The sequence below is a fragment of the Salmo salar genome, chromosome ssa06 (assembly GCF_905237065.1).
Source record: "Salmo salar chromosome ssa06, Ssal_v3.1, whole genome shotgun sequence".
NCBI classification, from domain to species: domain Eukaryota; kingdom Metazoa; phylum Chordata; class Actinopteri; order Salmoniformes; family Salmonidae; genus Salmo; species Salmo salar.
Window position 1 is genome coordinate 46,689,095 of NC_059447.1, and position 26,879 is coordinate 46,715,973.

At 43.4% G+C, this 26,879-nt stretch overlaps 2 protein-coding genes across 2 annotated transcripts; both read right to left on the minus strand.

Annotated features, from left to right (window-relative positions):
- Positions 1-983: 983 nt before the first annotated feature.
- On the minus strand, positions 984-7,384 carry LOC106607450 (SUMO-conjugating enzyme UBC9). Its single transcript, XM_014204410.2, has 7 exons — positions 7,063-7,384; positions 3,599-3,684; positions 3,419-3,502; positions 3,105-3,177; positions 2,253-2,362; positions 1,934-2,013; positions 984-1,736 (listed from the first exon to the last, which is right to left on the minus strand). The coding sequence occupies exons 2-7, from the start codon at positions 3,662-3,664 to the stop codon at positions 1,673-1,675; spliced, it is 477 nt and encodes a 158-aa protein (XP_014059885.1). The 5' UTR covers positions 3,665-3,684; positions 7,063-7,384; the 3' UTR covers positions 984-1,672.
- A 9,350-nt stretch (positions 7,385-16,734) lies between these two features.
- Positions 16,735-26,583, minus strand: LOC106607449 (uncharacterized). The gene is made up of 4 exons (XM_014204409.2): positions 26,428-26,583; positions 24,444-24,913; positions 23,886-24,284; positions 16,735-23,181 (listed from the first exon to the last, which is right to left on the minus strand). Exons 2-4 carry the CDS (start codon positions 24,888-24,890, stop codon positions 19,243-19,245), a joined length of 4,785 nt encoding a protein of 1,594 aa, XP_014059884.1. The 5' UTR covers positions 24,891-24,913; positions 26,428-26,583; the 3' UTR covers positions 16,735-19,242.
- Between the last annotated feature and the right edge of the window lie 296 nt (positions 26,584-26,879).

The following is a 26,879-nucleotide window of genomic DNA, read 5'->3' on the forward strand; positions in this document are numbered from 1 at the left end:
AATCTAATGATGCACAAACATTTGGGCAACCATGAGCCATAACAAATCAACATATGCTAATGTTTAAATAGAGATAATACACTTTTCTCGATTTATAGTAACTGTTTGACAGAGTATTGGCTTTCAATGGGACTATTAGGCACGGAAAAAGTTAGTGTGAACCTAACAGAGAATTATACGGTGCTGCCCTCCCGCGAATAAGATTACTTTTGCAGTTGACAAGTGCGTCTACTTTCAAAATCGCTAATTTTCAGAACACTGGGACGCTGAAGGTCTATGCCTATTTATTATTTTACACAAGTGTCCGCATTAGCGTTCAAATTAAATATTATTTTTCAAATATAATCTTACCCTCATTAGGACATAGCCTAAACCAAACCTCAAGCTGAACCAAACCGGAAAAATGTGACAACCTTATTTTCCTGACATGAATTCGTTGTAGCTGGGTCAGTTGGGCTACAATAACCATCGTTGGCACGTTTAATTATCACATGTAAGGTGCATTGCATAGAATGTCCGTAAGTGAGAAATTACATTTGTTATTATTTTGTGGGAAAAGTACAACCTAAATATACTTGCATCTGTGCTTCGATTCAGAGCCTGTCACTGTGTATTTTTGCGATCCTGTAGCTAATCTTACCTCATATTATTTTTTTCTCAACCCCACGCATCGTCCAATCAGCGTGAAGAGTAACACATTAACTGGATAATGACATCATAGTTATCATAGAAGGTAGTCGCGTGAAGGGGGCTCTGATACAGTGTAGAGCGCATTACCTGACATTTGAACTCCATATTCAGAGCTAAAGATCATTCAGTTATCCAATATAACGCCACCACAGTTAAATAAAGTCTATACCTTAATCCCCCATAAAAGGTCAAACAAAACCTACCCTACTAAATACTCATACCGTGTACATTTACCACACAGAGAATAACAAATTCAACTATCAGCAAAGAAAGTAAAAGGAGAAAGGACACCGTTTAGTATTTTCCATTAACTTTATTTCACAATTCTTACATTATAATGTGTTTATTACTTTTAATACCACACACATATCAACTTGCTAAAACAATAGAAAAGAACATAAGATCCATATGGACCTACATATTTATATTATGTACATACACTCAAGTCTTTGGAGGTAAACCTCTTCAGCTCTCTATGCAGCACACTCTCAGCTCTGACATCCATCTTATTAAAGAGGCATCCCAATAAAAATCTACAATTAAATTCAATGTGACCAGACATTCAGAAAAATAAGGCTCACTTAACTTACGGGGGTAATTTATTTAAGTACAGATTCAGTTACAAAATGATGTATCAGACACTGCAATTTGAAATTATTTGTTATTAAACCTTATGACTATTTGATAAGACTAAATATAAGGCAAAGTAGCGTCCTGATTTATAGATCACAAATCCAAATGCAATCTTATTAAATTATAAGAAAGCGTTTTAAACATGTTTTAGAAGGCAACAACAACAAAATGTGGACAAATTATTTTTTTGTTTTAAAATGGCTCTCATGTAGGCTACATGATACTTTTTTCATGTAAAGAAGAACGTTTCAAATTGTAGATTGATCATTGGATTGGTCCTCTAAGTGCTGCTTGCTGTTCAGTACCCAGGTGTTGTATCAGGCTTCTCAGGCAGATATTCAGCTGAGCTTTATGTGGGGGCAAACTTCTTGGCCTGCGCCCTCACCCTCTTCTCATAGTCCATTCTGTTCTGACTAAAAGAGGCAACAAAGGGGGATTAATCCACTATGAAATTGAGTATCACCCAACAAGGCTATTATTTTCGATTTAGCGAAGTGAGATTGTGTATGTTTGCAAGTGTCTTAAACCACACTAAGAGCCCCTTTACCTATATCAATTATACAGTAGAACATTCAAAAATATAAAAAAGTATCTCTCAACTGAAACTTACCAGTAAATTGTGTAGGCTTCTGCTTGTGCTGGGTCTTGGATGTTGGGTTCATTGAGAAGCTCTTGGATACCCAACAGGATCTGTGAACACAAAACAGATGAAGTCAGCTTTTAGAATGGATTGAAATACAAAACAATGCAGATCAGAAAACAATCACTCGACCAGAGAGTACCATGCTTTGATCCACATAAAAAAAATACAGTAATTTGATACCCGTTGAGCCAATGTCGTGCATTCCTCCAAACCGGTGAAAGCACTGATGCCTCTCCCACTCTTTATGTGTGTGTGTGTGTGTGTGTGTGTGTGTGTGTGTGTGTGCCTGTTTGATGGTGATGGCTGGCCTCCAGTCCTTCTCCTCCTCCAGAATGGAAAGACACACCGTGCCAGATGGGTAGACATTGGGGTGGAAAATGGGTGGCTCAAACTTGCCTGAGAGGATATAGAATAGATGATTAAAAAGCATTTCTGTTGACTTCCTTATCATCGATATCAAAAATGACTAGGAACAAAACACTGCACATAAGGGGTGTTAAAATGTTAATTAAATTGGAATTGTTAAAGTTAAGAAAAAATCCTTAACCGTTTTGTTTTTCACAAAATTAAAATCAAAGTGCAGTAATCACAAAACAACCAATTATAGGTCCTGATCGTCCTCATATAGGGGATTAAAGAAATATTATAGAACTACCTAATGCAACAATGGTGTAACAATTTACGCTACTTTATTAACCAATGACTGTATATACAGTATGAGAGTAGCAGCTCAAGCAGGCAGAGGCGAGGGGCCATGCGATATGAGTGACAAGGGGAACAGGAAGGGGAGAGGGATAGCAACCAAGTCAACTCGCGCTGGTAAACTAAGTTATTGCTAGTTATTTATCATCTGATTACATAGTACCCATCTTGAGCTAACGTTAGCTTGGCTAATTAAGACTACATAACTGTGCTTTCTCCTCTTCAACTTAAGAAGCAGCCTACCTGCTGGCTCTTGGTGCTGTAGCCTGCTCTTCTCATTTAACTTTAGTTCTGTCATTTTAATTTCATCTTAATTGATTAGCCTAGATATCTCTTAATAACTTGCCACGTGGAGGCTCTAGCTCTATTACTATAGCCTAATGCTGGTTTGATGACTTGTGAATGGTCGATAACAACAAGCTGCAGGTTTACTCACATTTTGGCGGCGAGGAAGGATAGTCATCTTTGAACAGCATTCGGAGTTTGTATTGGCCTCCCTCCCACAGCGTCTTAGAGAATTGAAGAACATAGTTATTACATCCATTAATTGTTCCAGCTCACGAGGGAGTGCCTACACACTATATAAAATAGTTTTAAATGAGAACACATCAGTTTGCATTTGTACTTGTGTTGGCCATTTTTTTATGTTACTTTAAGAAACACTGATATCTGTTTACTCATTCTGACAGACTGGTAGTGGATGTTGGGTCTTGTTAGAATAAAAACGACAGAAAGTAAAAGTTGACATACCCCCTTCTTCCCTGGAATGGCACATTCCCAGTTCATGAGATTCATAGTACCATCAGGATTTTTGGTAGGCACAGCGACAAAACCCTGAGAGAGGGAGGGAATAAGGTTTGAGGAACAAGCTTGCCTTCTACAAATCATCAGAACAAGTTTATTTTCATTGTTTGTATGGTAGCTCCTCACAAATGGGTGGTCTTTCCTCCATGCTTTGCGCTCCTGTGACAGTCTGCTAAGAGCGATACCAGACATGTCTACTCATTAACACAGTCCTGTGGGAAGACATAAAAACACTTAATTAACATGGCTAGATAGCAGAACCACTAGAGAACAAGGATATGTAGCTAACTAACATTTTTATTAGAAATGTCCATGATATATACTGCTCAAAAAAATAAAGGGAACACTTAAACAACACAATGTAACTCCAAGTCAATCACACTTCTGTGAAATCAAACTGTCCACTTAGGAAGCAACACTGATTGTCAATAAATTTCACATGCTGTTGTGCAAATGGAATAGACAACAGGTGGAAATTATAGGCAATTAGCAAAAGGGACCAAAACATCAGCCAGGAAGCATAGGAACTGAGAAATGGTGTGTGGTTACCACCTGCAGAACCACTCCTTTATTGGGGGTGGTTCTGCAGGTGGTAACCACAGACCATTTCTCAGTTCCTATGCTTCCTGGCTGATATTTTGGTCCCTTTTGAATGCTGGCGGTGCTTTCACTCTAGTGGTAGCATGAGACGGAGTCTACAACCCACACAAGTGGCTCAGGTAGTGCAGCTCATCCAGGATGGCACATCAATGCGAGCTGTGGCAAGAAGGTTTGCTGTGTCTGTCAGCGTAGTGTCCAGAGCATGAAGGCGCTACCAGGAGACAGGCCAGTACATCAGGAGACGTGGAGGAGGCCGTAGGAGGGCAACAACCCAGCAGCAGGACCGCTACCTCCGCCTTTGTGCAAGGAGGAGCAGGAGGAGCACTGCCAGAGCCCTGCAAAATGACCTCCAGCAGGCCACAAATGTGCATGTGTCTGCTCAAACGGTCAGAAACAGACTCCATGAGGGTGGTATGAGGGCCCGACGTCCACAGGTGGGGGTTGTGCTTACAGCCCAACACCGTGCAGGACGTTTGACATTTGCCAGAACACCAAGATTGGCAAATCCGCCACTGGCGCCCTGTGCTCTTCACAGAGGAAAGCAGGTTCACACTGAGCACATGTGACAGACGTGACAGTCTGGAGACGCCGTGGAGAACGTTCTGCTGCCTGCAACATCCTCCAGCATGACCAGTTTGGCGGTGGGTCAGTCATGGTGTGGGGAGGCATTTCTTTGGGGGGCCGCACAGCCCTCCATGTACTCGCCAGAGGTAGCCTGACTGCCATTAGGTACCGAGATGAGATCCTCAGACCCCTTGTGAGACCATATGCTGGTGCGGTTGGCCCTGGGTTCCTCCTAATGCAAGACAATGCTAGACCTCATGTGGCTGGAGTGTGTCAGCAGTTCCTGCAAGAGGAAGGCATTGATGCTATGGACTGGCCCACCCGTTCCCCAGACCTGAATCCAATTGAGCACATCTGGGACAACATGTCTCGCTCCATCCACCAACGCCACGTTGCACCACAGACTGTTCAGGAGTTGGCGGATGCTTTAGTCCAGGTCTGGGAGGAGATCCCTCAGGAGACCATCCGCCACCTCATCAGGAGCATGCCCAGGCGTTGTAGGGAGGTCATACAGGCACGTGGAGGCCACAAACACTACTGAGCCTCATTTTGACTTGTTTTAAGGACATTACATCAAAGTTGGATCAGCCTGTAGTGTGGTTTTCCACTTTAATTTTCAGTGTGACTCCAAATCCAGACCTCCATGGGTTGATAAATTGGATTTCCATTGATTATTTTTGTGTGATTTTGTCAGCATATTCAACTATGTAAAGAAAAAAGTATTTAATAAGATTATTTCATTCATTCAGATCTAGGATGTGTTATTTTAGTGTTCCCTTTATTTTTTTGAGCAGTGTACTATAGTTGGATTAAGGGTTGGGGAGTAACTGATAACATGTAATCAGTTACATGTAAAATGATTACAAAAAACCCTCACTGTAATCAGCTACATTACAAGCCAAAAATATTGTAATCAGATTACAGATATTTTAAAAAACTAGATGGATTACTTTTAAATTCAGAAAGGATGTTCGCGAAAAAATATATTACGACTCCTTTATTTTCTCAATGACATTCAATTCAGTTCAAGTTTGTTCCACCTGAACGAGTCTGACCACAAGTCAGAGACCACTATGATGACACACCAAATGTGTTTGATGGATACTTTGTCTTCTAATATCTCTTGAGGGGAGCGTAATCCAAAAGAAACAAAGTAATCAGATTACATCACTGAGTCTGGGTAATCCAAAAGTTACATTACTGATTACAATTTGGGACAGGAAACTATTGCCCTGCCCAGCAGGTAGCCTAGTGGTTAAGAGCCTTGGAACAGTAACCAAAAGGTTGCTGGTTCTAATCCCTGAGCCAACTAGGCAAAAAATATTTTGACGTGCTGCCCTTGAGCAAGGCACTTAACACCAATTTCTTGTGTAAATCGCTCTGGATAAGAGCGTCTGAAAATGACAAAAATCTAAGTGTAAAATGTTGACTTGCCATATTACTCATGAAAAATTCTTATGACATGAAGTTAACTTGAAAGCTAATTAACCTCTTCACTAGCTAGCTATAAAGATTTAACCTCATTAATTTTGGATAGCAATGATGTGGATGGTGCATTGGTCATATACCACAAACCCCTGAGGTGCCTTATTGCTATTATAAACTGGTTACCAACGTAATTAGACCACTAAATAGTCATTTGTCATACCTATTGTATACAGTCTGATATATCGCGTCTTTCAGCCAATCAACATTCAGGGCTTGAACCACCCAGTTTATAACTACATTTATACAATGACATTGTTGAATACTCGTTTCTGATTGGTTTGAATGTTATTCTAGAGCGTGCAATATTTCCCTAAATTGCATGGTAGAATTAAATGGCTATGAGTTAACTTCTGAAAGCAAAAGTCGAATTGAAAACATTATTGGCATTGTTGAATTCGATTTTCATATCAGCAAGCTAGGACTAATGGTTAGGTTAGCTAAACTACAAATCTGTGATTACCAAGGCAACTACTGTAGCTATGTAGTAGATTTGCTATCTACTTCAGTGGTGTTGAACACATTTCTACCTGCGAATGAACACATTTCTAGCAGCTAATGTGTTAATTTATAGCCATGGTATAAAAGGGTTTCAACTAGGTGCTCTATGTGTTTTCTGGAAAATAATGCAACTCAGTGGAAGGTTACTTCCATTCCGCAACAAACATTCCACGTTGTTCATTATTTTCCATAGTACACAACGTTAGCCCCTAGTGATTATCCCTTACATATGGCTCTGGTTATTGATATTGCCCGTAGCTAGCTAGCTACGGGCAATATCAATAACCAGAGCCATATGTAAGGCTAGCTACCCAGCTAGCAGTCTAATTAGCAACAAATCATCAAACTAGCCAAGCAACATACATCCACCCACCTGTAAGCCTAGTTAGCTAATACATTGAAGTTCGTTTACAAGTCATTGGTTACTAGTAGTTGCTTACCTTATAATTCAATTGATACTGGCTAGATGGCGTTCGCTTGTTGGTGTTTGTCAACGCTAACGTTAGCTAGCTAAAAACAATGAGCTGGGTCGTCTATTGTTTTTACTATCAAAACTAGCTAAAGCTGCTTAGTAATGACGATACTTTCGTGCTAATAATTCGACCAAGTTAGTTCCCCTGACATAAATCAACTGATTGAAAGATTTCCTTATCTGTTACCGCATATCTGAATACCTGAACGACAGCATTCAGCTAGTTTGCTCGCTAAAGTCAAGAAAGAGGACCTAAATTTGTTTATCTCGACATAACCGACAGGCACTTCGGAGGGCACCTTTCATGGTCTTTCTTTTCGGCCATCTTTGGTGTGGCGTCGTGTTTGGCTTCATGTGGTGTTCGACAATTTTTTTTGTTGATATATTATATATCGGAGCTTTTTATCAATTAAAGATCACTTTGAGTCAAAATGCAAGCCGAGGTCTACAGCGCAGATAAAAAAACGAATAAACATTACTTAAACGTAAGCCAATGCAACGTTAACCAATTAAAAACAGTTCTGTAGCAATGAGGTTTGTGCAGTAGGCTATATGCCTAATACATTATCACAGCGTATTGGCTATGCTTGAATTGCCCTGCCAATGTTGTTCTTATCAGACCGTTTGGGTATATGATCACACTGATAATTGATCATTTGTTGTATTACATGTGAGGCACTAAGTGCCTAAGTGAGCATAACAATTGCCTTTTTTTTCTGGACTGATGGCCATCATCCGATTCACCATCCCTCCGCCCCTCTGCTGAGAAAAGGCGACATTCTTCCAGCTGATGGCGAAACACAAGTCACATTTTTGCCTCATTCACCAATTAATGTTGTTACTCCGATGACCAGAGAAAGTGAAATATTCCTAGATATTAAAAAATACACTTTATAGGACACATCACCGCGCTCTATACTCTTCTGTAAACTGGTAATCTCTGTATACCCGTCGCAAGACCCATGCTTATTTATAAAAACCCTCTTAGGCCTCACTCCCTCCTGTCTGAGATATCTCCTGCAGCCTTCATCCTCCACATACAACACCTGTTCTGCCAGTCACATTCTGTTAAAGGTCTCCAAAGCACACACATCCCTGGGGCACTTATGTTTTCAGTTCGTTGCAGCTAGCGACTCGAATGAGCTGCAACCAAGACTCAAACTGGACATTTTTATCTCAATCTCTTCATTCAAAGACTCAATCATGGACACTTACTGACAGTTGTAGCTGCTTTGCGTGATGTGTTGTTGTCTCTACCTTCTTGCCCTTTGTGCTGTTGTCTGTGCCCAATAATGTTTGTACCCTGTTTTGTGCTGCTACCATGTTGTGCTGCTGCCATGTTGTGTTGATACCATGTTGTTGTCATGTTGTGTTGCTGCCATGCTATGTTGTTGTCATAGGTCTCTCTTTATGTAGTGTTATGTTGGCTCTCTTGTCATGACGTGTGTTTTGTCCTGTATTTTTTATTTAATTTATTTGTATATTTAATCCCACCACCCGTCTCTGCAGGAGGCCTTTTGAAAGGCCGCCATTGTAAATAAGACCTTTTTCTTAACTGACTTGCCTAGTTAAATAAAAATAATATCCATTGCTTGTGTTTCTTGGCCCAATCAAGTGTCTTCTTCTTATTGTGTCCTTTAGTAGTGGTTTCTTTCCAGTGATTCGACCATGAAGGCCTGATTCACGCAGTCTCCTCTGAACAGTTGATGTTGAGATGTGTCTGTTACTTGAACACTGAAGCATTTATTTGGGCTGCAATTTCTGAGGCTGGTAACTAATAAACGTATCCTCTGCAGCAGAGGTAACCCTGGGTCTTCCTTTCTTGTGGCGGCCCTCATGAGAGCCAGTTTCATCATCGCGCTTGATGGTTTTTGCGACTGCACTTTAACAAACTTGACAGACCATGTCTTAAAGTAATGATGGACTGTCGTTTCTCTTTGCTTATTTGAGCTGTTCTTGCCATAATATGGACTTGGTCTTTTACCAAATAGGGCTATCTTCTGTATACCACCCCTACCTTGTCACAACACAACTGATTGGCTCAAACGCATTAAGGAAAACGTTTCTACAAATTAACCTTTAATAAGGCATACCTGTTAATTGAAATGCATTCCAGGTGACTACCTCATGAAGCTGGTTGACAGAATGCCAAGAGTGTGCAAAGCTGTCATCGAGGCAAAGGGTGGCTACTTTGAAGAATCTAAAATATATTTTGATTTGTTTAACACTTTTTTGGTTACTACATAATTCCATATGTGTTATTTCATAGTTTTAATGTCTTCACTATTATTCTACAATGTAGAAAATAGTAAAAATAAAGGGAAGAATGTAGACAATTAGCATGGCAAAATGTACTCCAAGTAGTAATCCTTCCGGAAGACCAGTCAATCTGTGGGTTGTGTAGCTTCAACCATGGATGGCCCAGAACCAGAGGTGGGTGAGAACAGTCGATTATATGGAAACTGATCTTTTCCTGGTGATTACCAGAGAGATGCAGGATAACAGGAACAGTTCTCTCCAAAACACGGAAGAGTAGTTTTCCATTGAGAGCGTTGGCTTCCAGAGGTGAATCGAGCAAAACAATGTCCAGGCCCAACTGCTTAACAACCCCTCGGTCTAGAAAACTCTCGTCGGCGCCCGAATCGACGAGAGCAGGCAGAGGAAAAGCCTGGCTCTGCCACACAAGGTTGGCCTCAAGCAGGGGTCTGGGAGATGATGGGCAGGCGATTTGGCTCAACAGTATATCCCCCACTACTGCTGAGCCCTCTCTTTTACTGGACACAGGGTACAAGTGGAGACCTGGTGACCAACCTGCCCACAATACAGACAGCTCCTAGTACTGATACGCCCCTGCTTCTCCTCTGGAGCTAGACGGGTCCGGCCGAGCTGCATGGGTTCATGATTGGGATCTGCCTGGTGATGTGATGCAGTCGGAGAAATTGAGCAAGGCACAGAAGCAGACGTCATGGGACATGCAACCCTACCTCCCCTCTCCCTCCGACGCTCACGGAGACGGTTGTCAATGAGGATAGTGAGAGAAATTAGTTTGTCAAGTCCATCAGGCTCCTCTCTGGTCACCAACTCGTCCTTGAGGGTCTCAGTAAGTGTGATCCGGAATGCTCCCTGAAGGGCCTGGTCATTCCAGCCGCTCTCTGTGGCGAGGGTGTGGAACTCACATGCCATCTCAGCCACACTCTGAGAACCTTGACGAAGGGACAGAAGTCATTTGGCAGCATCCTTTCCACAGACCGGGTGGTCGAAGACCTTCCTTAGCTCATCTGTGAATCCACTGTAGGAGAAGCAGGTAGATGACTGTCTCTCCATAACCGCAGTGGCCCAGGAGAGCACTGCTCCCCGAAGGCAGCCAATCCCCCCCAAAAATTGGCTCGTTCACTAGCATAAGAGTAGGGCTGTTGCTCAAACACTAGTGAACATTGTACAAGAAAGGCTCTGCAAACCACAAGATTGCCATCATAGAGCTCAGGAGTCGGAACAAAAGGCTCCCGGGGAGGAGAAGAGGAACTGGAGACAGGTTGTGAATGCTGGACGGAGGTTCAGATCTGTAGGTCAGACAGGCTCTGTGAAAACTCCTTGATGTTCTCCAGCAGGGTTTCAGGGCTTAGTCATGTTGATCAAGAAGAGTGCCTTGCCCCACAAGAATTCGGTGAAGAGTAGTAGAATCTGCTGGGTTCATTTCTTGGCCAGGTCGTACTGTTACGCGGAGTGAAAACAGGGGAACCCAAGAGCGGACTCAGATGCGGAAGCAGGGATGAATGAACCAAAATGTTTATTGTACACAGAGAGATGTGGAGTGCAGAACCGGGGTAGCTCAGATGAGTTACAGAAAACCAGAAGTGTAGAGTGAGGTTGGAGTTGACTGAGTTGAACAGGGTAAACAGGTCCTGAGGGGAATCCAAGGCAGTGGTGGGGAGTGAAGTCCAGAGCAAGGTGGTTGGATGGTGAGCTGTAGTACAGGAGCCAGAGACGGCGCGATAATGAGCAGAGATTATGATCTGGCAGAGTGGAAGTGGCAGGAATGAGTTTATGTAGAGGTCTTGATTTATGGGACGATTTGCAACTGGTTGGGATCTGCTCTGACTCCAGCACACCTGTCTCCAACCACACAATCACACCAAGAGAGAGAGCGAGAGAGACTACAGGGGGAGAATTGCAGGTTAAGACGCCACCGGATGAACACCAGAGGGCGTAGTGGGAGCAAATGTGACAGTAACATGCTGATTGCTCTGCTGTTTGAACCATTAAAGGGTGCTCTGCTATTCTTTGGTAGTGGAATGACCTTTACTCCCTCCATGTCTGAGGGCACACATCGTTTTCTAGGCTTAAATTGGAGATGTGGCAAACAGGAGTCACAATATATTCCACTACCAACCTCAGCAATTTACCATCCACGTTGTCGGTAACATGTGGTATTGTCTTTATTTATTTATTTATTTTATTTTATTTCACCTTTATTTAACCAGGTAGGCAAGTTGAGAACAAGTTCTCATTTACAATTGCAACCTGGCCAAGATAAAGCAAAGCAGTTCGACACATACAACAAAACAGAGTTACACATGGAGTAAAACAAACATACAGTCAATAATACAGTAGAAAAATAAGTCTATATACAATGTGAGCAAATGAGGTGAGATAAGGGAGGTAAAGGCAAAAAAAGGCCATGGTGGCAAAGTAAATACAATATAGCAAGTAAAACACTGGAATGGTAGATTTGTAGTGGAAGAAAGTGCAAAGTAGAAATATAAATAATGGGGTGCAAGGGAGCAAAATAAATAACAGTAGGGGAAGAGGTAGTTGTTTAGGCTAAATTATAGATGGGCTATATTTATAGATAGCAAAAAAAATTTACCTCTTCCTCACCCACTTTGTGGAACTCAAAACTACAGTGCTTGTATTTCATTATTTCGGCCATTATGCATGAATATGAAGGCCCAGCATTTGCTGTTTGCATGTCATACCTAAGTTTGCTAATCTTGTCAACAAAGAAGTTATTAAAGTGGTTGGAAATATCAAAGGGTTTTGTTATGAACAAGCCATTTGCCTCAATGAAGGATGGAGCCGAGTTTTCTTTTTTGCCTAGAATTTAATTTGAAGTACTCCAGAGCTTTTTACTATAATTCTTTATATCATTTATCTTTCTTCCATAGTATAGTTTTTTCTTCTTTTTGTTTAGTTTAGTTAAGTGATTTCTCAATTTACTGTATGTTTACCAGTCTGCTGTCTTGTCAGACTTATTTTCTATTCCCTTTGCCTCATCCCTCTCAGCCATACAGTTTTTCAATGTATCATCTATCCATGGGGATTTGGCAGTTCTAACAGTCAGTTTCTGATGCATGCCTATCAGTAACTGGAAGAAGCAGTTTCATAAATGCTTCAAGTGCAGCGTCCGAATGTTCCTCATTACACAAATCAGACCAACAAATATTATTCACATCTTTGACATAGGAATCATTGCGAAACCTCTTGTATGAACATTTATACACAATTTTAGGTCCAGTCTTTGGAACTTTGGTCATAGAAGTAGTGTAGATCTATCAGTGGGGAGTACAGTATCAACAAACAACCAAACTCCAGGGTGTTAGGAAAAATCAGTTTGCTCTTATTGATACCCTATTACCAGTGGTGTAAAGTACTTAAGTAAAAATACTTTAAAGTACTACTTAAGTCGTTTTTTTAGGTAACAGTACTTTACTTTACTATTTGTATTTTTGACAAGTTTTACTTTTACTCCACTACATTCCTAAAGAAGATAATGTACTTTTTACTCCATACATTTTCCCTGACACCCAAAAGTACTTGTTACATTTTCTATGCTTAGCAGGACAGGAAAATGATCCAATTCACTCACTTATCAAGATAACATCACTGGTCAAATCAAATCAAATGTTATTTGTCACATGTGCCGAATACAACAGGTATTACAGTGAAATACTTACTTACAAGCCCTTAACCTCTTTGGACAAGCCCTTAACCAACAGTGCAGTTTTAAGAAAAATAAGTGTTAAGTAAAAAATAGATAAGTAAAAAATGTCAAATAAAAGTAACAAGTAAAGAGCAGCAGTAAAATAGCAATAGCGTGGCTATATACAATGGGTACCGGTACAGAGTCAATGTGCGGGGACAACAGTTAGTCGAGGTAATTGAGGTAATATGTACTTGTAGGTAGAGTTAAAGTGACTATGCATAGATAATAAACAGAGAGTAGCAGCAGCGTAAAAGGGGGGGGGGGCAATGCAATAGTCTGGATAGCCATTTAATTAGCTGTTCAGGAGTCTTATGGCTTGGGGGTAGAAGCTGTTAACAAGCCTTTTGGACCTAGACTTGGCGCTCTGGTACTGCTTGCCGTGTGGCAGCAGAGAGAACAGTCCATGACTAGGGTGGCTGGAGTCTTTGACAATTTTTAGGGCCTTCCTCTGACACTGCCTGGTATGAGGTCCTGGATGGCAGGAAGCTAGGCCCCAGTGATGTACTGGGCCGTTCACACTACCCTCTGTAGTGCCTTGCGGTCGGAGGCCGAGCAGTTGCCATACCAGGCAGTGATACAACCAGTCAGGATGCTCTCAATGGTGCAGATATAGAACTTTTTGAGGATCTAAAGACCCATGCCAAATCTTTTCAGTCTCTTGAGGGAGAATAGGCTTTGTCATGCCCTCTTCACAACTTTCTTGGTGTGTTTGGACCATGATAGTTTGTTGGTTATGTGGACACCAAGGATTTAAAGCTCTCAACCTGCTCCACAACAGCCCTGTCGATGAGAATGTGAGCATGATCGATCCTCCTTTTCCTGTAGTCCACAATCATCTCCTTTGTCTTGATCATGATGAGGGAGAGGTTGTTGTCCTGGCACCACACGGCCAGGTCTCTGACCTCCTCCCTATAGGCTGTCTCATCGCTGTCGGTGATCGTCGGCAAACTTAATGATGGTGTTGGAGTCGTGCCTGGCCATGCAGTCATGAGTGAACAGGGAGTACAGGAGGGGACTGAGCACGTCTGCATGTCAGCCCTGCTGCCTCTGATCTGGAGGACTCACTAAACACAAAGGCTTTGTTTGTAAATGATGTCTGTGTGTTGTAGTGTGCCCCTGGCAATCTGTAAAAGATCTGACTGATGTGCTTATTATAAGCAATTTGGAGAAAAATAAAAAAAACTTTTACTTTTGATACTTACTCAATTAGTATTTTTCTGGGTGACTCGCTTTTACTTGAGTCATTTTTTGTTAAGGTATCTTTACTTTTACTCAAGTATGATAATTGGGTGCCTTTTCCACCACTACCTACTACAACTCTTGTTCAACTGTACAGTATGTAGTTAGACCAGGAATGTGTTGAGCAATGGATATGTGCCATTGAGCATGATCATGCCATCATCCGATGTACCCATGTGAGAGATAGATACACTGTGTCCTGTTCTCTCTGTGTGTTTGTTTGTGCCCATCCTGCCTTGGTCAAAGTCTGCAGAGAGGCGATGTTGTGCTGCCTGCCCTGTGGGAGATAGTGTCAGCTGTGGGAACGTGTGCTTTGTCATGGGGTTCTGATTACATGCTCAATGCCTGGCTTGTGCGTTGCTCATCGACTGGACAATTGAAAGAAATGACAAACCTGATCCCTGGCCTATTTGTTCAATTCTATTTGATAAACTCCTGCTTATTTAACAACTTGAGGAATTTTTGTGATTTGCTGATTTCCGAGGCCTTTACCTCGACTAACCCTTTGATTAGCAATTAACTTAAATGTTATCTCAGTGTTTAAGTTCATTAAGTCTACAAACCTGCACACAATCTTTCAAAAGTGCAAGACTACTCTCTCTGTGTTTCGGGTGTCACGAGAAACTTCTGTGTTGTTGTGAAGTCGTTGCTTCGCTTGTGATCTTGTGCATTTTCAGGCAAAAGTATTTTGCCTCAAAGTGTAAGGTTCTGTGTTTATTTTCTTAGTCAACCTTGTGTTTTGTTTTGTTGTGTTCTGGAACGTAGCCCTGTTTCTTTGTGTTTTTGAACATAGCCCTGTCTTTCATTTTTGTTCATTGTTTTCACCTGTGTTAGTTACTCACCTGGTCTCATCAGCTCCTTATTTAGTTCAGTTCATACTGTTTGTGCCTTTGTGAGGTATTGTTCGTTTTGACTCTACTAAGCTTTTTCCTAGCTTGTTTGTGAGAACCAGTTATAGCCTTCAGTCCTAGTTTTGATTCACCTGCCTGTTTGTCTACCTGTGTATGACCATTGCCTGCCTGTGACCACGATTCCTGCCTTCTGCAATGGCGAAATAAACACCTGCTGCGCTCTGCGTGTGAATCTACATCTTTTTCTCCCTGAGTATTCATTACACAGAGAGACTCTTGGTGATGGAAGAGATTTAGGAGAGTGTTGTTTTGGGAGATCCGCTTGTTACAAACCATTTCTACTGCTGTTTTTCTATTTAGGCCATACTTAAACATTCCAGGAGTAAGAATAAGGCAAAAATATGATCCAGCAACAATTTAATTTGAATGTTAAAAATACCAAAGTACAAGAGATTTACATTGTTTGATGGCAGATGAAGACAGCATTTATTAATGCCTTGGTAATATAGGAAACAATTGAAAGGATCATACATATAAAACAAACAATTCACCTCATAATAAATATTTGAAAATTCACACAATTATGGTATTCTCAAGTGTTTTTATAATCATACGCCAAACATGAATTTTCTTAAATACGGTAGAGAAGTGTCCACTTGACCAATGTGTTATGTTAGCAAATATCTTCTCTCACTTGTTTAGACAGTTGACATGCCTGTGAACAGTAATTATTTTGTGTGAATTGAACCAAGTTATTCCTCATTTAAACAGATATTTTGTAACAAGGATAGAGAATGATTAAGGGTTTTACATAGAAGGATTTACAGACAGACCGATGTTTCTACATGTAACAAAATCTTGCTTTGGAAAAAAAATATTATTTGGTACAATTGGCTTGTCTATACAGTACCAGTGAAAAGTTTGGACACACCTACTCATTCAAGGGTTTTTAATTTTACTATTTTCTACATCGTAGAATAATAGTGATGACAAACTATGTAATAACCAAAAAAGTGTTAAACAAATGAAAATATATTTTGATTTCAAAGTAGCCACCTTTTGCCTTGATGACAGCTTTGCACACTCTTGGCATTCTCTCAACCAGCTTCACCTGGAATGCTTTTCTAAACAGTCTTGAAGGAGTTCCCACATGTGCTGAGCACTTGTTGGCTGCTTTTCCTTACCTCTGCAGTCCAACTGATCCCAAACCATCTCAATTGGGTTGAGGTTGGGTGATTGTTGAGGCCAGGTCATCTAATGCAGCATTCCATCACTCTCCTTCTTGATCAAATAGCCCTTACACAGTCTGGAGGTGTGTTGGGTCATTGTCCTGTTGAAAAACAAATTATCGTCCCACTAAGCGCAAACCAGATGGGATGGCGTATTGCTGCATAATGCTGTGATAGCCATGCTGGTTAAGTGTGCCTTGAATTCTAAATACATCACAGACAGTGTTACCAGCAAAGCACCCCCACAACTCCTCCTCTATGCTTCACGGTGGGAACCACACATGCAGAGGTCATTCGTTCACCAACTATGCGTCTCACAAAGACACGGTGATTGGAACCAAAAATCTCCAATTTGGACTCATCAGACCAAGGACAGATTTCCACCGGTGTAATGTCCATTGCTTGTGTTTCTTGGCCCAAGCAAGTCTCTTCTTCTTATTGGTGTCCTTTAGTAGTAGTTTCTTTGCAGCAATTCAACCATGAAGGCCTGGTTCACACATTCTCTTCTGAACAGTTGATGTTGAGATGTGTCTGTTACTTGAACACTGAAGCATTTATCTGGGATGAAATTTCTGAGGCTTGTAACTCTAATGAACTTGTCCTCTGCAGCAGAGGTAACTCTATCATGACACAAGGTGAGACCCAGATGCAGACACAGGAGGCAGATGGTTGGAGTCTTACAATATTATTTAATCCAATACGGTAAGGCAAGAGAATGGTTGTGGACAGGCAAAAGGGTCAAAACCAGTTCAGAGTCCAAAAGGTACCGAAGGGCAGGCAGAATCAAGGGCAGGCAGAATCAAGGGCAGGCAGGAAAAACATGCTGGTTGACTTGACTAACATACAAGACGAACTGGCACAGAGAGACAGGAAACACAGGTATAAATACACTGGGGAAAATAAGCGACACCTGGAGGGGGTGGAGTCAATCACAGGAACAGGTGAAACAGATCAGGGAGTGACAAACTCTGGGTCTTAATTTCCTGTGGCAGTCCTCATGAGAGCCAGTTTCATCATAGCGCTTGATGGTTTTTGCGACTGCACTTGAAGAAACTTTCAAATTTCTTCAAATGTTCCTTATTGACTGACCTTCATGTCTTAAAGTAATGATGGAATGTCGTTTTTCTTTGCTTATTTGAGCTGTTCTTACCATAATATGGACTTGGTCTTTTACCAAATAGGGCTATCTTCTGTATACCACTCCTATCTTGTCACAACACAACTGATTGTCTCAAATGCATTAAGAAGGAAAGAAATTCCACAAATGTACTTTTAACAAGGCACACCTGTTACATCCTCCGCTTCACCCTGGTTTCATTACTACGACGGCCATTACAGAATCACCCACCAAGAAACGGACCAAGCAACGGAGGAAGGAGAAGCACCAGGAGAGGGGCAGTATGGACTCGTGGAGATGGGAGGAACTACTGGACGGTAAAGGACCATGGGCTCAAGCTGGGGAGTATCGCCGCCCGCAGTGGGAGATCGAGGCGGCGATAGCTGAGAGGCGCTGGTATGAGGCAAGGGAGCGCAACAGGCACGAGAGGCAGCCCGTGCACAGTGTGGCAGAGTCAGGTTGGAGACCTGCTTACAGGAGGCAGCGCAGTACTGGTCAGGCACCGTGTTATACAGTAAAGCGCACGGTGTCCCCAGTACGCGTTTATAGCCCGGAACGCTACATGCCAGCCCCCCGCAAGTGCCATGCGAGAGTGGGCATCGAGGCAGGTCGGAATGTGCCAGCTCAGCGCATCTGGTCTCCGGTGCGCTGTCTCGGTCCAGGCTATCCTGCACCGGTGCTGCGTACTGTGTCTCCGGGGTGCTGGGAGGGCTCAGTTCGGCCTATGCCTGCGCTTCGCCCGTGCCGGGCAAAGGTGGGCATTCAGCCTGGAGTTTGGGTGGCAAGCCTACGCACCAGAACTCCAGTGCTCCCCCACAGCCCGGTTTATCCTGTGCCTCCTCCTCGGACCAGGCCTCCAGTGGGTCTCTCCAGCCTGGTCTATCCTGTGCCTCCTCCCAGGACCAGGCCTCCTGTGGGTCTCCCCAGCCTAGTGAGTCCTGTGCCTGCGCCCGGCCGGAGTCCGCACCTTTGGGGGGGCACTGTAACGCCCTGGCCATAGAGAGGGTTTTTTTGTTATCTATTTTGGTTAGGCCAGGGTGTTACATGGGTGGGCGTTCTATGTTTATTTTTCTATGTTGGTTTGTTTCTTTGGTTGGCCGTGTGTGGCTCCCAATCAGGAACAGCTGTAGTTCGTTGTTGCTGATTGGGAGTCATACATAGGCAGCCTGTTTTTCCTTTAGGGTTTGTGGATGATTGTTTTCTGTGTAGAGTTAATCCTGACAGGACTGTTTTGCTGTCGTCTTTTGTTTATTTTTGTAGTGTTCTCTTTTTCAATTAAATTTCAAGATGAACACACATCCTCCGCTGCACCTTAGTTTCATTACTACGACGGCCGTTACACACGTTTGGTTACTACATGATTCCATATGTGTTATTTCATAGTTTTAATGTCTTCACTATTATTCTACAATGTAGAAAATAGTAAAAATAAAGAAAAACCGTTGAATGAGTAGGTGTGTCCAAACTTTTGACTGGTACTGTATATGATAGGAAATACCTCCTATTTGTTGCCCTTCCTCATCTACACAATCAGCACATTTTCAACACACAATCACTGCTCTCTCATAACTGCAACTCATCTCTTGTTCCTAATGTTATAGTATACTTTCAGAGTTTTATAGATATGTTGTCTCGCTTTCTATGCATCCCTTACGACATTCAATGAAAGAGCTGACAGTTAGGGGAACTTTTTCATCAGTCTTTGAGTAACTAATGGGTTAGGGATATTTCAAGGCATGTATTTCCTGGCCTTCATACGGGGTATAATATGTAGGTCTCTGATGTCATTATGCTGAAGCAGCCAACACAAATAGCGCTCTGTGCCCATGCCCCACCCACTGGTGAGTAGAGGAATGACCTGCCGCATGTTGATGTACCACTTGTAGGATTCCTCTGGGACAGCATGATGTCTGAGGGCTTCTTGCACCATCTCGGGGTTGGAGTGACGCTCCCCAAGACCCAGAGTCTCTCCCAATCCCAAGAGGAGGTCTGATGCTTTTGCCTTGCGTCTGCCAGAGCCCTCCACATATGCTTGGTAGAAAGCCACTCCCAGGTGGTCCATCTCTGTCAGCCAAACAGCGCCTCCGTACTTCTCAATCAAAACCTTTTCTCCTTTGCGGGTTAACTTCCTGCCAAACTGAGGCTGGTCATCCTGTACCCACTCCAAGCAGTCTGGCGAGGGCATCATAGGGATGGCCTTGTCCAGAGTGACTCTTGGGAGAGCGGTTCCTCCTTCCAACTTCACCAGTAAGTCCTGGACATGTGAAAGGGTCCCAGCAGAGTTCAGGATGATGTTGGAGTGTTTTTTCAGCATTGCATTGGTGAGATGAGCCACGTATCCCTCAGCTATGTGCATGGCAGTATCCATGTCGCCCAGGAGCTCACACTCAACATGGTAGAACTGGTTAAGATGTGTGGCATCTGGATCTTCTCCCCGAAAACTTGGCGATATATAGTATGCCCCCGACAAGTTATCTTGGAATCGCAAGAAATACTCCAGCACAAATTGCATGGAGTCAGCCAAGTACACATCCTGCCCCAGCAAATTGACGTAAACGGGCTCGGAGTCTGATCCCAGGCCCATCGGAGAGGAGATTGTGTCAGTGGTGAGAGGAGTCAGGGCGTACGCGTACTGACAGGTGTTGTTGAAGTACTCCACTGTGCTGTGGAAGAGAGTATTTTGAATCTGAAAGAGATTGCGGTACCACTGGCTCTTGATGGCTAACATGGAGTGGCTCTGTGGGTCCTCCCAGGAACGAGGAGGCCTGCAAAGTGTGATTTTGGTGTGGATTTCCTTTAGAGATTCAGGGCTGGCGGGAGGGCCATCGGCAGATGAGACATACCCAGGGTAGCTTTGGAAGTACTCTGGGAACACCTCAGCAGGCTTGTCACCACGTGGAGGGACCAGAGGTATCAGCTTGACATGGGCATAATCAATCTCAAAGCCCTCAAAGATGAGTGCAACACCTCGAGCATGCATTCCTTCCTCCAGCAGTCCAGCTACCTTACGAGTGGCCAGGATCAGTGATGTGTAATCAGTCTCTTCCAGACAGAAAATGTTGCTTGACAGTGGTTTACGTGGCACTAGAACTGTGAGTCCAGGTGTATTAGGGTAGGGAGTGAGGAAAGCCACATGATCACTGTCCTCCCATACCCGCCACTGTTGCTCCTCCCCACGGACGATACGGCAGAACAGTCCATTGTGGGAGGGATTTCCTAAGAAGTCATAACACGATGGTGCATTAGGCGTTGGCAGCTTGTCCCGAATCTTGGCCTGAACCTGGTCTAGATCTGCATCTTCCCAGCGTGGGCCACTCTTTGAGCTGCAGTAACCTGGGTCATAGGGCTGAAATTCCTCCTCCCCGGTCAGATGGGGGCACCAGTTGGTTTCCAGGCCATGAAGTGGTAGCACTCGGATATGGGCCGGGGTCTCGGGATGTGGGTTAAATACTAGGGCGCAACGCTGTACCCCCAGTCGTTCGCATAGCAGGTTTGAAACAGCCCGTGCTCCTTGTAACAGTTCTAAGAAATCTGGTACAGCCAACTGAAAGATGCTGCTCGGTCCACTCAGAGTCTTTTGGGTAAGGATGGTGGCACCTGGTGTCCAAGGGTTTGAGTGTAGGTGAGCAACTAGTTTGTCAGTCTCCCAGATCACATTGGAATAACTCTTCATGGGTCTCAGGACTTCGACACGTGCGATGCCACCAACCATGGATGCTACAAACAACACCCCAGCATTGGTTTCAACAACAGCATCGCCTTTGGCGTCTACAGCAATGATTCCAGCACAGCTGCCCTTCAAGTTCTCAGTCATGACTTCTCGACATGCTGCCCTAAGGCTGTAGCCTTTATGATGGTAGAGACTGGCTACTTTTTGTGCAACTGTGTGCCTTAGAAACACATCTCCATCACCAGAGCAGGTTACTGCAAGCTTGTCATCAGCAAATATACCTGCTCCCACTACTGCTGTGTCCCCAACTCGACCCTTCCATTTTCCCACCAACCCACCTGTGGACGTTGCAGCAGCTAACCTACACCATCGATCCAAAGCAACAGCTCCCACTGTCTGTGGGTGGTTGTTCTTGGAGGCATTGCCAGCACTGAGTTTTGCTATCAGCTCTCTGCGACGGACATCAGTTTGGAAGTACTCCGCCTTCATAGGCTTCTCACTCTCTTCTAAGCCTTGCAAAAACTCTTCTGCACCTTCCCCTACTAAGAGTGAGTGTGCACTCTTCTCCATGACCTGTCTTGCTGCTTTCACTGGGTTCTTCACACTCTGCACACAAGCCACGGACCCAGAGTTCATCCCATTTCCATCTACTATGGTCGCCTCCATCTCATTTTTCCCATCTTTGTTGAAAACCGATCCCTTCCCGGCGTTGAACAGAAAACAGTCCTCAAGAGCTTGCACACTCTGTTGCACTGCGTCAAGACTACTGCCTCCTTGTTGTAGCACTTGTGCTCCGAGGGTCAGGGCTGTCTGCAGAGCAAATTCAATGACGTCTACCACCTTTGTATTTAGCATCATCTCCTCCCCAGCTCCACCATGGATCACCAGAGTAAAGTCTGGACTCATGTTGGAGGCAGAGTCAGAGGGAAGTGTTGACTTGGACATTGTCTTGCCTTGTTTTTGGCCTGCTGGACTGATACTTTTGCGAATTTCTCCTTGGGTGGATCCATTCCTTCTTCCTACTTGTCCTTCTTGCAGCAGACACTCCATTGCTCCCATTTGTCCGGCTACGGCATATCTGACAGCGAGAAGCATCACCAGCTTCAGGTTTACTTTCAGGCTATCTTGAAGCTTCTCCAACACTGTGGCAAATGTGCCTTTCCCATTGAGCACCATACGGACCCGGTCTCTCCTCCCCAAGTAGGTTACAGCCAGTTGGTCTTTAGCGTACACATTCCCTACAGCAAGCTCCACTCCCTCCATTAAATCCTTGCCAGTAAGGTAAACGGAGGGGCACGCAAAGGGGTCAAGAAACTTCTTGAGAGGGTTGTCTGGAGACATGGACCAGCGTAGGGCTGCGAGGTGAGGGCCCACACCATGTCCACTTTTAGTGGCTTTGATCAGGTTCTTGTGCTCCAGGAAAGCCACATGGAACTGACGGAGCAGTTCCTTCGTGTATCGAGGATTGTTATCTGGTCCGATGCAGGATTCCAAAGCACTAATGAGCTGGCAGGATTGCATGGTGAGGGAGTATGTCGGATCGCAGCGGCCATGCTTGTAGTGACGCATATGGGTAGGGGTTACAAGAATGTGGCTGGCAGCAGATTCCCCAAGAGTCTGCCTTAGGGAGAGCTGCAAGGAAAAGTTGATCCAGGCATCGTACAGGCCCCTGTGACCCCGGAGGGTAGCAAAGACATCTGGGTAAGAGGGAACCTCAAACGTGATTATGGGATTAATTGCTTTAGGGGAGGACTTTGGGGGGTCTGTTTTAGTTATACCCTGTAGTGGGAATGCTAGGGGGCTTGGGGAGGAGGAATCAGCCTTGTTAAGATAGGTTGACCCATTGCTTCCTGTGTTGGCCTGAACTAGGTCCACATTAAGAGACTCAGAGAGATACCACACAGTATCAGCCACTAACCCAGCCACCATTCCATCCAGTGCACTGTGCTCGAACACCATCCCTGCTGTGCTGTCTTTGAATACCACCAGGTTCACCACCTGTAGAAAAAGTATAGAAAAATCATTTTTATTTTACTTGTGATACTTGGGATGTTTGCTTGTGATGTTGAGCTAAAGAGGAACCTATGTTTTCAAGTCTTGTGTCAGTGAGATAATAAACTGAAGTTTTTTGGGTGCAATTATGTATGGCTGATGTGCAGTAAATATCCACTTATAATTTGATTCAATATAGAAAAATTGATGCACTTCCATTATCTAGCGTATATTTTTGTCAACACATAAAATCATGTTCCAGGTTTTAAATGATATGTATAATTTAAGACCATATCCTAATCCGGTAACCCGATGAATCCAGTTGATTCACTACAGCACCACTGTACTGTACTGTATTGAAAGGACAGACGCTGAGAGACAAGAAGCAAGTACAGGGAGCGAATATTTAATGAATAAACAGACAGGAAACAAAACACGAACAGTGTCGACAAGGCACACATAACGACATTAATACTGACTCAGGAAAGAAACAGAGGAAGTGATAGATATAGGGGAGGTAATTAATAACGTGATGGAGTCCAGGTGAGTCCGATGAAGCGCAGATGCGCATACCGATGGTGACAGGTGTGCGTAATGATGAGCAGCCTGGCGGCCTCGAGCACCAGAGAGGGGGAGCGGAAACAGACGTGACACTGTATTGTAGTAGTTGTCATCCACAATTACAGAACCACAAACATCCCATACTGTACCTTGTCATAGTATCTCAGACAGGGCCCATCTCCTCCTCCCAGTCTGACAGCGTTGAGGGTGTCTGCCAGATCAGCTGGTGGATTGCAGTCTTCCAGGGAGAGAGCCACCACAGCACTCTCCATCAACCCCAGTGAGGCGGCCGCTGCCCCAGCTGCTCTAAGGATCTCCTCCCTCACTGCACTCCAGGCTTGCCGCTGCAGGGCAGAGAGGCCGCAGATGGCAGAGGGCTCATTGTTCTTGGCAGCTCTTTGTTGGCTCATCACATGAGCCACTTGGCTGTAGATGTCAGGGAACGGTAAAGGGGACATAGGCCCGCCTGGGCTGAGAAGCTGCAGTATGTTGACTGAAAATACCTCTCCAGCACAGATTACGATGGCATGGAGGCAGTCTGGGTATACCTGTAATACAAATAGCACATTAAGAATTAGGAGATAATCACATTAGATGAAAATAAGACAAGGGAGTATGATGAACTGTTATCATTATCATCAGAGATGGTGTATGAAAACACAAAACAACATTGAGTCAAAGTACTCTATTTTTTTCCTAAAGCTTACTTTAATCTCATCTTGGGTCTGCCCAGGAATGCGGCTGGCAGCAAACACCTCTGATTGCTGTGTGCGCTCAGTTTGCCCCTCGCCCTCTACCAGCGAAGGCTCACTATACATCTTGGCCACAGCCCAGAGCAGAGCGGCAGCCCTCTCAAGTTGGGCACACTCCTTCTTGGCTCTGGAGGGGGGCAGGACAGCGGGGATGGCTGTCGAGGTGGGCAGTGGGTCAGTGCATGAGAGCAGCCGGCTCTTGAATTGCTCTGTCACCCAGTTCTCTCGGCCAGAGGCGGCAGCCGCTAAGCCGTTTTGGGCCTCCTGCAGGACCTCCCTCTGTTGGCTAAGGGTGTTTTTGAATTGAAGGTATAGCTCGGGGCTCAGGGTGAGCTGGAGCACACGGCTTGCCTCTTGTAAGGTGACATCTAGCGCTGGAATAGGGTAATCGAGAAGTGCCATCCTGTCCTGTTGATAGCGGGAATCTAATGCAATGAGAGAGCGAGGATGCACAATCAATTGAGTTACTGTAAAGACACTCAGGTAATTTGCCCCAATATTCCCTCTCAACCATAGTATGCAAAAACGTGACATATTAACCTGCATGAGTAGTAAAGGCTGTAATTCAATCAGGCTATTCATATTATCTAGGAGAAGAGCTCATGAGATACACAGGGGACTCTTTATGGATTCAGTTGGCTGATGTGAATACAATACCTCCTGTAAGGTCAATGTATCCTTCGGAGATACATTGTGACTTCTCCTTTATCACACTGTGTGTGAGAGTGGCTGCTCTACATTACCCTCATCCCTTAATAATAAGAATAGCATGGTGTTTGTATTGCCAGTTGTCATGGGAATATGTCTCATGCTGCATGACCCTGTTGGGGTAATTAGATTTGTGCTGATTCGCCTAGTTAGTCTCTCTTTACAATGCTGCCTGTTTTTCATTCTTCTAAGCCCAATTCAAGTTCAGCTATGCCTCTGACCTTCTGATTACCAGGAAGTTACTAATTATTATAACTAAATTATGTTACAATCGATAGGTTTTATGTAATACCACCTTCATAAATGGTATAGGTAATATATAAGTTCCGAAATAAACTGTAAGATTAAACTGTAGGATTTAAGTACCAAATTGTAATATTTACCATAAAAAAAACTAATAACACAGTTGTGTCACTTTTGTGAAAATGGAGTTTCATTAAAATCAGTTATCAGCAAACTAAACCAGCTTATTAGATGTCAAAATCATGTCACAAAATACATTTTTGGTTATTTAGAATTTTTTCTCTTGTACTTTGAAATGAAATGTTTAAAATTTACTTTTGAATGTAATAGCAGCTCTCTTCAAGAGATCTGTTTACAATCTCAGGGCAACACAACCGCAACACAACCAAAATATAGGGTGTGTAAGGGTTACAATGTGTAAGTTCCTCAAATGTGATTGTGACAACCCCACTGACAACCAATGCTATTATATTTTACATGCCTAAAATACATGTAAAATAACAACACAGCTATTATATATATTTTTGAATCCCTCTGCCTAAGACAACTTTTTGTCATCAACGTTGCTAAGATCAATTGCAATGATTTAGACTAGAAATAGGAGAGTAAATCATTTAAGTTGACATACATTGTCAGGGATATGTCCTGAAGTCCATACACCTCTCAACAGTATTAGCAAGGAGGCTGCCCTCCACTAAAGAATGTATCATACCACTATGACTCATTCAAGCGTGACTAACTTTAAAACATGCATTTCAAGATAGACCAGCATACACATCTGGCTCAGCTTCGTAAGTGAAAAACAATGCAAATTGTAGGTACACAAAATATCACTATGATCAACAACACAAGCATTCACAGATACATGGCTCTTACATTACAGTCTGTAATTACACATTAGTAGATAAAGTTGTGTTATTCCTACAGCCATTGTTTGTATGTGTATAAGCTCATAAAATGTCATTCATAAAAGTAGAAACTAGTTTACCTCAATACCGAATACACTTCAAGATATGCACGCTCCGTAAGATGCAGCGATAGTCAGTGAACAGCAAGTTTTGTTGTACCACACAAACAAGGGATGGCTATAATATGTACCTAGTGATTCCAATTAAGGAATTCCATTTCCTGTCTCTCAATAGACACTGGGTGAATCTGAGGCAGCCTCTCACTGCAAATACTCTCCTTAATGGAATGGCCAATGTCAATGTTCAACAAACGTTGGAACTCTTTTTAAAGTTTTTCAGGTACATCATTAGTTTCATGCTCTATTTCACCCAGTCATTGACAGACAGTTTTCCACATGACCTTTTAACCCCTGTGACTGAACATTAAATGCACTAACTGGTTTCGAAAATGTCTCCTGGTACATGACTCCTGGTCTCCATAATTAGATTTGTAGCTACACTAGAATTAGAGGCACAAGGCTGAATTAGTAAT

Excerpts from the sequence above, each read along its gene's own strand:
- LOC106607449 (XM_014204409.2), bottom strand. The coding sequence starts at position 24,890 with ATGGCACTTCTCGATTACCCTATTCCAGCGCTAGATGTCACCTTACAA. Across the intron at positions 24,285-24,443 it reads AGACCCAAGATGAGATTAAA|GTATACCCAGACTGCCTCCA; the intron begins GTAAGCTTTAGG and ends TTTGTATTACAG. Across the intron at positions 23,182-23,885 it reads GTCTGAGATACTATGACAAG|GTGGTGAACCTGGTGGTATT; the intron begins GTACAGTATGGG and ends CTTTTTCTACAG.
- LOC106607450 (XM_014204410.2), bottom strand. The coding sequence starts at position 3,664 with ATGTCTGGTATCGCTCTTAGCAGACTGTCACAGGAGCGCAAAGCATGG. Across the intron at positions 3,503-3,598 it reads GGAGGAAAGACCACCCATTT|GGTTTTGTCGCTGTGCCTAC; the intron begins GTGAGGAGCTAC and ends TCCCTCTCTCAG. Across the intron at positions 2,014-2,252 it reads CAGCCATCACCATCAAACAG|ATCCTGTTGGGTATCCAAGA; the intron begins GCACACACACAC and ends TTGTGTTCACAG.